This window comes from Schistocerca americana, chromosome 4, assembly GCF_021461395.2.
Source record: "Schistocerca americana isolate TAMUIC-IGC-003095 chromosome 4, iqSchAmer2.1, whole genome shotgun sequence".
Classification (NCBI taxonomy): domain Eukaryota; kingdom Metazoa; phylum Arthropoda; class Insecta; order Orthoptera; family Acrididae; genus Schistocerca; species Schistocerca americana.
Genome location: NC_060122.1, coordinates 385,088,847 through 385,103,819, shown reverse-complemented (window position 1 = coordinate 385,103,819; position 14,973 = coordinate 385,088,847). Strand labels below are relative to the sequence as shown.

General features: G+C 37.9%; 1 protein-coding gene across 1 annotated transcript in view; it reads right to left on the bottom strand.

Annotated features, from left to right (window-relative positions):
- Positions 1-303: 303 nt before the first annotated feature.
- Positions 304-14,973, bottom strand: part of LOC124613998 (ferrochelatase, mitochondrial) — a 67,782-nt gene continuing 53,112 nt past the window's right edge. The window contains exons 8-9 of the mRNA XM_047142797.1: positions 8,985-9,100; positions 304-839 (exon numbers count right to left, since the gene is read on the bottom strand). Of these exons, the coding sequence (XP_046998753.1) occupies positions 639-839; positions 8,985-9,100 (317 nt within the window). The 3' untranslated portion in view covers positions 304-638. The remainder of the gene's footprint in view (positions 840-8,984; positions 9,101-14,973) is intronic.

Genomic DNA, 14,973 nt, shown 5'->3' with positions numbered 1-14,973 from the left:
TTAGGACTGTCATGGCTATTACGACAGCAGTCTTTACAAAGTAAGCTCTTCTTGGAGATTACTGATTCAGCAGTATCATCTTTTGTTGCGGCTGAAGAAACTAATAATTTATTGTTGCTTGTTTAATCATTATGGAAGTATCTTATCTGCAAGCTTGTTGAGTTTGTAATTGATATCTGATGACCAAGTAAATCTTTGTAGCCATAAGCTTGACACATTCTAGATCCAAATAAGCTAATTACTATAGGGGTGTATGGAAAAAGTACACATTAGATAAAAAATAAGTCACTGATACTAGTGCAGTAATTAGAAAATGTAAACAAACATAACTTCTTTAATAGTCTTTCAGTAATTAGAGAATGTAAACAAATATAACTTCTTTAATAGTCTTTCTGAAGTAATTCCAGTTACTATCATGACAATGCAGACAGCACAATAGAAGTCACAGCAAACAAATATCATCAACTTACAAATTACACCAAACAGCAGCCCATGAGGAAAAATGGGATACTTTAACGTATCAGTATAAATAAAAATAAAGTAAATTGGGCAATTTGTTGACTGTTTTGTTAGATGATGATCATCACATATACTTCTACAACAAATGATGACTTGAGTCACTGACAGCCCACTCAATGTCAATAATTGTTACAGATTTCCTGAAACCATGATTTAGTTTTTTCACAGTTAATGTTAACACAATGTGGACACCGTGTCAAAAATTTTGGTGAAACTGTCTGGCCACGTTTTAGATGTGTCAAAACAATATCTGCAAGTGCTTCAATGAAAAGTGGATGGTCATTTGGCGCAGCAGCACGTCGTATTGTCACATTTCCAAGCTGAAAATAGGTAAGATGAGTATAAGTATATATAGATTGGAAAATTAGGCAAACAATATAACAAATAACATTTTTACACATTATATTTGTGCAGGAATATTTAGGTCCAATCCAACTGGACTACAAGCTTCCAGATTTTAGTCTCTGTTTAAAATCCATTAGTTGCTAGAGATGTTCAAAGACCTTAAGTGAGTAGTAATTTTGGACTGGGTGAGTGGTAGGAAATGGGAAGAGAAATGAGGAAAGGGAGGAACAGGTCATAAAGGTTTACAAAAGCTCATGTTGGGGTGGGGCAAGCAACTGCCTGTGGGAAAGGTTAGGGGATGAGTATGCTGGATGGTACATAGAGATAAATAAAGGATGTGCTGTGAAGTGTAAGGAGAAGGATAAAGATTGTGAGGCAGAGTGATCAGAAACAGGAATAGATTTCAAAGAGGTAGTTCAGATGGTGAAGCAGACATGGGACAGAGTGTGAGAGGTTAGACTGGGGTGGGGGGAGGGGGCGGGCAGTGGGGACTGAAGCCAGGGGCGGTTATGCAAATGAAGGATATGTTGCAGAGCTAGTTATCATTTGCTCAGATCAGAAAAGATCATGTAATGGGTTGATAACTGAAATGGGTTGGGTTGCGGAGCAGTTGATAACGTCATTTGCATTATTTTGTAAAGATGACACATTAAGTTGCAGACAGGAACAATTAGAAGACACTTACACATAAGGTCTCTGGCACAAGCTTCCAAAGTTGTCGGTCATGTACATGACATGTGCTTGCTTGTGTGAATGATTGGTGTGTGTTTTCTTTTTCTGACAAAGGTTGTGGCCAAAAGATTATTTGTAAGTGTCTTTTAATTGTGATTGTCTACAATTTAATGTGTCATCCTTACGGTAAGTAGCAGTCTATCTTTTCCTACATTGTTGGTTCCCAACCGTGATTCTCCATTGTTTGATTTTACGTTACTTTGTGTAGGATAGTCTAAGATGGTCTTCAGCCACTATTTAGCAGTGGACTTTCATCTGCATTGATAGTTTATGCTCTTGGTGTGCAGTGCTCCAAGTGCAGTTGATAGATGTTATGGAATACGAGGTGGTGGGTGACTATATTGAATAGGTCTATCATTTGGCCTTCCACAGACATAATGATTCATGGAGCAGGAAGGTTGGAACAGGTAGGAGCATGGGTATGAATGTAGGATGGATATGTGGCAGAATGCCACTGACAGTGAACTTTCAAATTTAAGTGAATTTCTGCCCATTTTACATGATTATCTGCTGTTCAGCATCTCCCCTATTTGATGAGTAGTGGAAATCTGCCCTCTTGTACATAATTTGGATTCACATATATATCCATCATAGAAATAAAGTTGATTCTAAAGTAAAATTTGTGTACTTGTTTTTCAATCTCTAATCCATTTTGTAGGAAGTACTATCTGCTTTCTACATATGATAATGTTTTTTAAAAGAAGAAAGAATACCATACTAAAGTTTAATAGCCTGTTGATGATGCGGTTATTAAAGCACACGCTCCTATAGGAAAATGGTGGGGAAGGAAATCAGCCATGTCCTAGTAAACAAACCATATTGGTGTTCACATTAAATGAGTTATGGCAGTGATCAGCAAACTCATTAGTCAAAAGAGCCACATATCAGCAGTACATTGACTGTTATTAACTTAATGAAGATACTTCTAAGCTGGCCTTGCTTAAAAAGACCTCAGTGTGACTGATGTACTTTAGCTGAGGTTGATCCCTTCCAACTCGCCCATCTACAGGTTGATCCCTTCCAACTCGCCCATCTACTTATAAGACTCACGTAAATCTCAGTTTTATGTCCATATGACTGAGGTACTTTAGTTGAGATTGATCTCTTCCAACTCGCCCATCTACTTATAAGACTCACACAAATCTCAGTTTTACGTCCATGTGACATTCCCAGATAACAAGCCGTAATTTTGAAGAATACATAAATAAATATTTCTTTTGTCTACAACCTTTGATTCTCTATAGGTCCAACATACCTCTCTCAGAATTTGACACTACATTTTCATTCACTCCACAACCTTCACCAAAATTTATTTAATTAACTCTATTTAAAATTTTAAGTCTTAGTTGAATGTCAGGTACAATGAATAAAACTTAATATCATACTTAAAAACTCAATTATTCTCTGATAAAATTAAACTGAAAGGTATCCATTAAATTATTTGCTGGCAATGACTGACAAAAACTGATGCGAATAGTGGCCATGCATCACCTTAGAAAGTTTGGGCAAGTCAAGTTTCTACATTGCTGATTTTAATTTTAAGCACAATTTCATGCTTGAAAATCTATTCACATGAATACGTAGACCTCAATAAGGAAAGACAGAGACAGGTTGAATTGCCACCTGCAGGAGTATGGATTTTAACTACATTAGTCTTTGCTGCTGGGATGTGCACTCAGTAGTATGTTGCAGAACATGATGCAAAGACATGACTTGATGATACACATTGACATTTTATCCTTCTGGAAATGTACATGAGCGGTGGCTGCATATGAGGTTTTGTGAAGAGCCACACTGAAAATGCCAAAGAGCCAGATGTGGCTCACACGCTGCAGTTTGCTGGCCTATGATTTAGGGACATCTCCCAAAAATTAAACCTGGATGGTCGACTGGGGATTTGAATGACCATCCTCCTGAATTTGAGTCCACTATCTTCCTGTTGTGCCATCTCTCTCAGTGATATTAAGTTTTATATGAACACTGCTCTTTTCTGCAGACTTTTCTTCAACTAAAATTGTTCATTAAATATTTTATTTATGTTTGATGACTAGATACTGCAGTCAGTGACACAAAATTACATTTATTTATGTGAGTACTCATTTTTAATTGTGAAGCTAATCACCAGATGTTGCAGAATTGTGTTTATGAATGTAAAGCTACAGGCTTGATTTATGTGAAATGTTATACACATGTTTGATTTTAAAGAAACAAATAGGAAGTTATACAAGTAACATAACTTAAGTTGTCACAAATTTACAGAGGATATGTGATCACACAACTACCTAACCTATTACATGAGAGATTTAATTTCTTCTAAATTTTCAAACATCTAAATCTTTTACTACGCAATCAAATATTATTATTCTGTCCTCTAAGGAGATGACAGACTGTATGGATGCAGTGACTTCACTTTTCTTAGCAATCCATATGTGTGGCAGATGGTTATCACCAGGGAACAGAACCACATCATCAACTCCTGGTTTTGCAGAGCCTTTCTTCTAGCAAACTTCACAAAATTTTGAAGTACTTCTTTTCTCACCATTCCCAGGAGTCTGGCATTAAATTTCCGTCAAAGACAAATCCTCTTTTCTGTCGTCACTGTCATAGATCCCAGGAGTCTAGGCATTTATACCAGTTTTTCTCTAAAAGAAATTGTGCAGGAGTGAAACTGGGATAAGGTAACTGTCAGTCTGGGAAAGTTATTGGTATTTATGACTTTTGCATTTGGATTTATGTCATCTGTTACACACTAAAATTTTAAGTACTACTCGCTCTTACATTTACCCTAAGTCTTGCCCAGGTATCATAATTCCTGAACTTATCAAGCCTTATGCATAACTTTTTTTCTGATGTGTGCCTGATAATGACCAAATGTAGAAATAAAAAAATACAGATTCTATAGGAAACCTGTTCTCTTCCAAAAAGTGTAAGGCTCTGTGGATCGCAATCTGCACAAGACAACTATGATATATTTTTCACTTTATAAAAATCATAACTGTATTATTATAATTTGTGTGAGTCGAAAACTTGTGGGTACTGTTAAAATTGTTCAATTGACCCTCTACATAACGAACATAAGGAAAAATCACAGATGTTAAGTCCCATAGTGCTCAGAGCCATTTGAAAAATCACAGAAAAAATTTGAAAATTAGAAAAGGAGACTGACTATAGCTTGCACAGTTAATGTACTTAATTCTTGTAGAAGCAACAGAAAAAACAATACAATCATTACTGTAATAAGATGTGGGTTACCACTGTTCTGAATGAGACAAACACACACACACACACACACACACACACACACACACGCGCGCGCGCGCGCGCGCGCGACCGTGCGCAGCTCACACACATGACAACACTCTGGTTGCTGAGGTGTGTGTGTGTGTGTGTGGGGGGGGGGGGGGGGGGGGGGGGGAGAGAGCATGTGCCTGTGTGTGTGCGTGCATGCATGTTTTATCTAATACAAAAGAAGCCTCTTTGGCTGAAAGCTTACTTGTTTGACAGTCTTTTGGTTGTCCCTGTCTGCAACTCAACATCTCTGCCATATGGTGAATATAGCAATCTATCCTTTTCATAATATTGTCAACAGTGTTTGTTGATTATTTGCAGTAGAAGATGTTAACAGGATTCAGTAAACTACCTATCTGTGTATAATGTGTATGACCAGTGATCTACAGTATAGAAATTGCAAGTATTTTAACTTAATTTGATAACGATGTTTTTTGTGAGTGTATCAATAACAGACCAATAGCTCAGTATTGGCATCACTATGTTGTTGTTGTTGTGGTCTTCAGTCCTGAGACTGGTTTGATCAGCTCTCCATGCTACTCTATCCTGTGCAAGCTTTTTCATCTCCCAGTACCTACTGCAACCTACATCCTTCTGAATCTGCTTAGTGTATTCATCTCTTGGTCTCCCTCTACGATTTTTACCCTCCACGCTGCCCTCCAATACTAAATTGGTGATCCCTTGATGCCTCAGAACATGTCCTACCAACCGATCCCTTCTTCTGGTCAAGTTGTGCCACAAACTTCCCTTCTCCCCAATCCTATTCAATACTTCCTCATTAGTTATGTGATCTACCCATCTAATCTTCAGCATTCTTCTGTAGCACCACATTTCGAAAGCTTCTATTCTCTTCTTGTCCAAACTATTTATTGTCCATGTTTCACTTCCATACATGGCTACACTCCATACGAATACTTTCAGAAATGACTTCCTGACACTTAAATCAAGACTGGATGTTAACAAATTTCTCTTCTTCAGAAACGCTTTCCTTGCCATTGCCAGCCTACATTTTATATCCTCTCTACTTCGACCATCATCAGTTATTTTGCTCCCCAAATAGCAAAACTCCTTTACTACTTTAAGTGCCTCATTTCCTAATCTAATCCCCTCAGCATCACCCGACTTAATTAGATTACATTCCATTATCCTTGTTTTGCTTTTGTTGATGCTCATCTTATATCCTCCTTTCAAGACACTGTCCATTCCATTCAACTGCTCTTCCAAGTCCTTTGCTGTCTCTGACAGAATTACAATGTCATCGGCGAACCTCAAAGTTTTTATTTCTTCTCCATGAATTTTAATACCTACTCCAAATTTTTCTTTTGTTTCCTTTACTGCTTGCTCAATATACAGATTGAACAACATCAGGGAGAGGCTACAACCCTGTCTTACTCCCTTCCCAGCCACTGCTTCCCTTTCATGTCCCTCGACTCTTATAACTGCCATCTGGTTTCTGTACAAATTGTAAATAGCCTTTCGCTCCCTGTATTTTACCCCTGCCACCTTTAGAATTTGAAAGAGAGTATTCCAGTCAACATTGTCAAAAGCTTTCTCTAAGTCTACAAATGCTAGAAACGTAGGTTTGCCTTTCCTTAATATTTCTTCTAAGATAAGTCGTAAGGTCAGTATTGCCTCACGTGTTCCAGTGTTTCTACGGAATCCAAACTGATCTTCCCCGAGGTTGGCTTCTACTAGTTTTTCCATTCGTCTGTAAAGAATTCGTGTTAGTATTTAGCAGCTGTGACTTATTAAACTGATAGTTCGGTAATTTTCACATCTGTCAACACCTGCTTTCTTTGGGATTGGAATTATTATATTCTTCTTGAAGTCTGAGGGTATTTCACCTGTTTCATACATCTTGCTCACTAGATGGCAGAGTTTTGTCAGGACTGGCTCTCCCAAGGCCGTCAGTAGTTCCAATGGAATGTTGTCTACTCCGGGGGCCTTGTTTCGACTCAGGTCTTTCAGTGCTCTGTCAAACTCTTCACGCAGTATCATATCTCCCATTTCATCTTCATCTACATCCTCTTCCATTTCCATAATATTGTCCTCAAGTACATCGCCCTTGTATAGACCCTCTATATACTCCTTCCACCTTTCTGCTTTCCCTTCTTTGCTTAGAACTGGGTTTCCATCTGAGCTCTTGATATTCATACAAGTCGTTCTCTTATCTCCAAAAGTCTCTTTAATTTTCCTGTAGGCAGTATCTATCTTACCCCTAGTGAGATAGGCCTCTACATCCTTACATTTGTCCTCTAGCCATCCCTGCTTAGCCATTTTGCACTTCCTGTCGATCTCATTTTTGAGACGTTTGTATTCCTTTTTGCCTGCTTCATTTAGTGCATTTTTATATTTTCTCCTTTCATCAATTAAATTCAATATTTCTTCTGTTACCCAAGGATTTCTACTAGCCCTCATCTTTTTACCTACTTGATCCTCTGCTGCCTTCGCTACTTCATCCCTCAAAGCTACCCATTCTTCTTCTACTGTATTTCTTTCCACCATTCCTGTCAATTGTTCCCTTATGCTCTCCCTGAAACTCTGTACAACCTCTGGTTCTTTCAGTTTATCCAGGTCCCATCTCCGTAAATTCCCACCTTTTTGCAGTTTCTTCAGTTTTAATCTACACGTCATAACCAATAGATTGTGGTCAGAATCCACATCTGCCCCTGGAAATGTCGTACAATTTAAAACCTGTTTGCTAAATCTCTGTCTTACCATTATATAATCTATCTGATACCTTTTAGCATCTCCAGGGTTCTTCCATGTATACAACCTTCTCTCATGATTCTTAAACCAAGTGTTAGTTATGATTATGTTGTGCTCTGTGCAAAATTCTACCAGGCGGCTTCCTCTTTCATTTCTTAGCTCCAATCCACATTCACCTACTATGTTTCCTTCTCTCCCTTTTCCTACACTCGAATTCCAGTCACCCATGACTATTAAATTTTCGTCTCCCTTCACAATCTGAATAATTTCTTTTATTTCATCATACATTTCTTCAATTTCTTCGTCATCTGCAGAGCCAGTTGGCATATAAACTTGTACTACTGTAGTAGGTGTGGGCTTCGTATCTATCTTGGCCACAATAATGCGTTCACTATGCTGTTTGTAGTAGCTTACCCGGATTCCTATTTTCCTATTCATTATTAAACCTACTCCTGCATTACTCCTATTTAATTTTGTGTTTATAACCCTGTAGTCACCTGACCAGAAGTCTTGTTCCACCTGCCACCGACCTTCACTAATTCCCACTATATCTAACTTCAACCTATCCATTTCCCTTTTTAAATTTTCTAACCTACCTGCCCGATTAAGGGATCTGACATTCCACGCTCCGATCTGTAGAACGCCAGTTTTCTTTCTCCTGATAACAACATCCTCTTGAGTAGTCCCCGCCCGGAGATCCGAATGGGGGACTATTTTACCTTCGGAATATTTTACCCAAGAGGACGCCATCATCATTTAACCATACAGTAAAGCTGCAGGCCCTCGGGAAAAATTACGGCTGTAGTTTCCCCTTGCTTTCAGCCGTTCGCAGTACCAGCACAGCAAGGCCGTTTTGGTTATTGTTACAAGGCCAGATCAGTCAATCATCCAGACTGTTGCCCTTGCAACTACTGAAAAGGCTGCTGCCCCTCTTCAGGAACCACACGTTTGTCTGGCCTCTCAACAGATACCCCTCCGTTGTGGTTGCACCTACGGTACGGCTATCTGTATCGCTGAGGCACGCAAGCCTCCCCACCAACGGCAAGGTCCATGGTTCATGGGGGGGGGGGGGGGGGGGGGGCATCACTATATGGCAGAGAATAAGACATTTGTTTTTAAGAACAACTTTTCCTGCAATTATTATTTTTATTTTTATTTTTTTTGGAATTATTCACATAAACTACAGAAGACTTAAAGCTTGGTAACTGATCTAAGTTTTAATGTAGTGTTTCCTAAACAGGAGTCAATTGGTTGACTTCCTGATCATCTTGTTAAAATATAAATTCCAACACTGACAACACTTTTACCTCTACAAATGCGTCTCTACAGATTGACTAATTTATTACGTCAAAATTTCTTGCAGCAAATAAAAGTTCAGTGAGTAATATTACCTCTTTTCCTAGGTCTTTGCAATACTCAATATCCATTTCATGAAGAGTCTCAATGTGTTCATTCACAAAAGCAATGGGAACAAGAATGAAATTCTTCCTTCCCTGTTTCACATATCCTATAAAGAAAGACAATCATAAAATATAGCTAAACTAGAAAATACAACCAAATAAAGACAGTAAAAAACATTCAATAGGTGGCAGCAGACTTACAGATAACATAAACAGAGAATGACACTACAACTTTTGGAATTCCTTTGCCCAAAACGATGGAGGAAAGAGGGCTGACAAAATGGGATTGTTGAGCAGAGTGATAATGAGGGTCGCATATGTCTTGGGCTATAGGAGATGTCAAAGGATAAACAGTAAGACAACACAATACGGCTACTGAATACTGTCCTTGCTCATAGTTATGATAGAAAACACAGATACAGAACTTTATGACATCTAACAGAAGAAAAAGAAAAACAAATAGAAATTATAACTATCAAAGCAAAAGTTTTCCAAAAAAATTACCACTGGGTATTTTAGTTAATTATGAAATTCCATTTAAAAGTATTGGTCTTGTAACTGAAGAGCATAAACGTAAGCTGACATATTTGTGATCGAATTTAGTTCACCAGATTTTGAAGTCAGTAGTTTTAATGTTACACACAGTGACACTAACGCACTAAGCACAGTTATAAACGGATGCAGGGGTGTGCTTGGTGAACACACCAAATAAAATCAGTTTTGAATCATTTCATATAATCTTCAAATGTCTACACTTTCTTGGGGATTACAAGTGCTCCTGTAACAAAGCATTTCTCTTTTAGTACTCATACCATGTAGCACTATATTCAATGAAAAGGGGCATGGAAATCATTGAACACTTGGTTTTAAAGATTACCTGTATAGTTCCTGTGGATCCCAACGCACAAATCAGGCATAATTAATAATTTCCATACTGGCGAAGGCTGCGACATTTAGAGATCAGAACTATGGTGCTAGGGTTCTCTAAACCATCATACTAAAAATGGCATATTTTGAACAGATCTTTCATGTGGTGTGTGTTAGCTTAGCTGCATGCTTAATGTTTATCACATTTTCCATTTTGAAGCTGAGGCATTTAACATTTTTTTTGTTGGAATTAATTAGTTCGTGTGATGAAACAGTGATGTTCCCTGTGATTGGCTGATAAAACCAAATGGGCAGCCCCCATGTTTGTTTAAGTATCTGCAAAGCTAACATGCCATATTTGTTGGTTTTCATACTGTACTTGTGTACTCCAAAAGTTTTTGTGACACATTGGAAATGCAGCTTGACAGGCTATAATCCATTATTGAGAATAATATTTTAACATACCTTCTGGGGTGGCTCCACCAGAGAGCCTTTAACTATGAATGTGCCTGGTGAAAATTACAGTGTAGTTTCTGTGTAGCAGTGGATTCCATGGAATACAGATTCCAGGGTACCAAGTGGGAATACCATCATGCATTTCAGTATAACTATTCAAAGAAACAAATGGGAAATAAACATTGCCATACAGACACAGTCAATAAATGTTGCAAGCTGAGTATGGTATGACATCTGGCTAATTTACCTATCATGAGGAGGCAGTGACAGGTAGTAATAACAGTTACATACTTCTACAGGGATCAATTGTATGTGGAACGTTTTGTAATATGTGTACTCTTCATTTGTGTTCAGAGAAAAGGTTATCAGTATTTATAAAATGAACACTGTAGTTGGATACAGCAATGAAAAGTGGAAGCACACATGCACTCCATAGGTGTAGTGTTTCCACTGGTTTGATTCACTTTTTGGTGCCTGTCATAATTTTTCAGTTACAGATTACAGAGGCATATAATACAAAAGGGGGTGGGGTGGAATTGTTACCAGCTATAAGATGGCTGTATTGTGGTGCATTTTATGTAACAATACATTTAAATAATTTCAATACAACACTTTCAGGGGACAGGCTACTAATTATTTACATGTGTGCCACAATTAATGCATCAATGAATGAACTGTGTCAATCTGAAAGATCGCTTAGTACAGGAAATTTACATAAAGACACAGACTTTGTGGTTTATTAACAAAATATTGAACAATTTCAATCAGAGTTTTAACATAAGGGTACAGGATCTGCACAGCTACAAAATGAATAGAAATTATTTATCATTCTATTTCTTTAGTTGCACCATATCCTGCAATCTTAGAAATGTAATTAGAAGTTAATGATTAAGAAAACTGCACTCTATTAATTTATAGGTATTACAGGAGCACAAATTTTATTAAAATGGTATCATTTTATTTTCAAGCTAAATAGAAATGCACTTGACCCAAGTCTACGCATCAACATCATGTTGCAAACTGCTTTTTTCTGTTGTAAAAAGAATAAAAACTGAAGAAAGGTCCAGTTTCACAATACAACAGTGGTGAAACATTGTGGCAATACGGGGTCTGACACAAAATATTTCCAAATAAGCAGCAACCAGTTACAAAATCATGTTTTCTTTATTTACTTTTGCAAATCGATTTCAACTGATTAACAGCCATCATTGGTATTTGCTGCTTATTTGGTAATTTTATAGTTTACAGTTGCTGCACAACTTGGGAACCATATGGAGCCCACCATTCATGTGTGAATTTAAAGAAATGTCACATTTCACAAATGTAATAAAATTTTAGTATTTTTTACTTGGGTTGAGTTTTGCTGTTAAACACATCTTGTTAACATTTATTTGGTAAGTGGTATTCAAATTATTGTAATCAAGGTGTTGACTGCTTGTGCAAGAGCCATTAGCTCAGCTTTGCAGGCAAGCACCCTTCTATCCGACTACCTACTCGTGAGATATTCCCCCCGGCCCTCCTCCCCCCAGCCACTTCTGCCCATTGCACATGTCATGGCAGGCACTCAAGTTGGAACAGCATGTTACAGTGGTTATAAGCATATTAATTCCTGTAAAAAAGTTGTTTTCATTGTTTCCATGTGCAAAGATTTATAGCCTGGAATAAGGCTTTATCATGTAAAACAAATGTCTTCCAGTACCTGAAACTCATAGGTCTGACAGGTATGGGTAATGTTGACTGAAGTCAAAATACATCAGGTGTGTTTATTACATTGTTTCAATGTTCTCTGTCCCCAGAAAACATCTTTTGCAATTCTGAAAGTTACAAAATTTCATAAAAAATCCTTAAACTGAGATACTCAGCATAACACCCTCAAGCACTCCTTATGCACACATAACCACCAATCTCATCTCGGGTCAGAATGCAGCTATCATGTGGGGTGCAGGCAGCAACCTGGAGGGTGCAGGGAGGGGAGGGATAGTAGTATACGGGTGGGGAGAGAGACAAATGCTGTCTGGTGGAGTGTTCAGGGACTAGAATGCCAATAAATGTAGTGTCAGGAGGTTGTGGGGCAGGGAGGTGGGGAAAAAAGGAGTGAGAAAGGAGAGGAGTGGAGAAAGATGAGCAGGTGCATTGGCAGAAGGTTGCAGATAAACATGTTGGGAGATGAGAATGGGGACAGGTTGATAGGACAGAGGGGATCGAAACTTGGGTGGACGGTGTGGGGACAGTATGTTAACAGTAGGTTGAGGCCAGGATAATTATGGAAGTGGAGAATGTATTGTGAGGATAACTCCCATCTGTGCCATTCAGAAAAGCTGGTGATGTGGGGGAAGGATCCAGATGGCTTGGGTGGTGAAGAAACCACTAAAATAAGTATGTTATGTTAGCTGCATGTTGTTATGTTATGTTCAGCTGCATGTTGTGCCACAGAGTGGTCTACTTTGCTGTTGGCCACAGTTTGGCAGTGGCTGTTCATTGTGGTGGACAGCTGGTTGACCGTCATAACAATATAAAAAGCTGTACAATGATTACAGCAGAGCTGGTAAACGACAGGGCTGCTTTCACAGGTGGCTGATCCCTGATGGGATAGGATAAACCTGTGACAGCCTTAGAGAACTTCAAGCATACTTCTTCATTCCTTAGAACTTCCATACTCCAATTTTTTGCGTATGTCTTATAATCCAGTATCTGATATTGGAATCCCTGCCTGAGCATGCTGTAATGTAACTGATATCTCCCAGCCTTTTCCAAGTATACCTCCTCTTCTTGTGGTTCTTGAACAGAGTAGTCTCTATTACTAGCTGAAATTTATTGCAGAAGTCAATTAGTCTTTCTCCTCCCTCATTCCTAGTATCAAGCCCATGTTTTCCCATAACCCTTTCTTCCATTCCTTCCCTTACAATCGCATTCCAGTCTCGGGTGACTATTATATTTTCACCTCCCTCTATGTATTGAATTTAGATAACTGTCATACATATCCTCAATGTTATTTCGATGTTTGCATCAGCATCTCGTAACCTGTGAATCAGAAACAAAATAAATTCAAAATATCCAAATGGCAATCCGTTTTTTGCTCTTCATCAGTTCTTTCTACTGGAATTTGAAACCAGCTATTTCATTAATTAGCTCTGCTGTATCGATGTTTATGTTATTTTTGGCTGCACATATCTCAAAATAAGATGTAGAACTATTGTTGAACGGTTTCCTGGCAGGAAATTAAACTGAGTTGACATAATGTGTTATATGTCATATACATTTCCCGTGCACTGATTATTCTGTCAATATTTTGAAGCAATCTAGCTTAAACAGCTTCACTCCACTCCTTAGTTGCTGAATTGGCAAAACTAGGAAGCCTACCATTAAATAGCATATTATTTGCCTCAACATCCAGTGGCTAACCTTTGAGGTCCTACAATACAGTAGAGAAGTAACAATAAAAACTCCATTGTTGAAATGGGCTAGCTGCATAGACAGCAGCCGTATGAACAACATGCACTGTTGACACATAACCAAAATTATGCATGTTTAGTCCTGCATTCTAACCTCCTCCCCCCAACTCTATTGCCATTCATGGGGGAAATGTTGCAAACTGCAAATGGGCCCATCTGTCAGTAGTGTTCCGTTGTGGAGCAATGTCATTGAAACTTATATATTCTTGCATTGTTTTTAAAATAAATAAAGTAGAAGGTTTGCTAAACATACCCTTTACTGTACTAAGTATGGAAGAGAAGCTAGAAATCAAGGGGGTTAGGTGTACATCAACCAACTACAAAATTACACATAAAAATGTTGTTATTAGGTATAGTATTTTTTGAGTTAGGCACACATTTATAAGTATATAATTACCATACTTACAATTTTTCTAATCTTTTTTAAGCCATAAGACATAAATGGAAGTTATATAAAAATATTCAGAGCAATTCTGTTATAAAGTTTATTAACTTTTTTCTGGGCCCCGCCAATGAAAATGAGCACCAGCTGCCAGTGACTAGTGTGTGTACAGACCTTGCTCCCTATTTAGTGAACTGTAGTAGAAATACATTTTCTGCTACCATGGATGTTTGAGCTGAATTGATTGTAACGCCCAGTTACGACATCCCAACAACATACAACTTGCAGAGACTTTGTACTGTGGTGTACTGGAGTTTGATGAATGTTTTATTGCTTCAGTTTAATTCAATATCACTGAGCAACTGGCCATCACCGTGGCCGATTTTGCATAAATCTTTGGCTTAGATAAGGAGCATTAATTCCTCGTCTGTTTTCCCCCTTGCTGCTTTGACAAACACACATCCCCATACAAAATCATTATTCTTCTGTAAGTTTCTTTATATTTTCATTTTCACTGTTAAAAAAAGTGATAATAAATCAGTATTCTTTTATTGAGCACACCTCAAGTGAAATAGTCTGATAATGTTATGCTGCTTATGCATCTAAACTCTATTGTCAGGTTTCAGCCACCCTTAAAGTAATTTATAACAATACCTCTTGATGCCCTTTGCAACAACACAATCAGCCTAGATGAAAATGGTGTTGTATTTTGAAATTTGGTGTATAATTCAAGAAATGTATATTATCAGACAAATAAAAATGACATTTTGACGTTTCTTAAACTATGTGGATTAGTCACACATTCAACAATTTTTGATGTCTT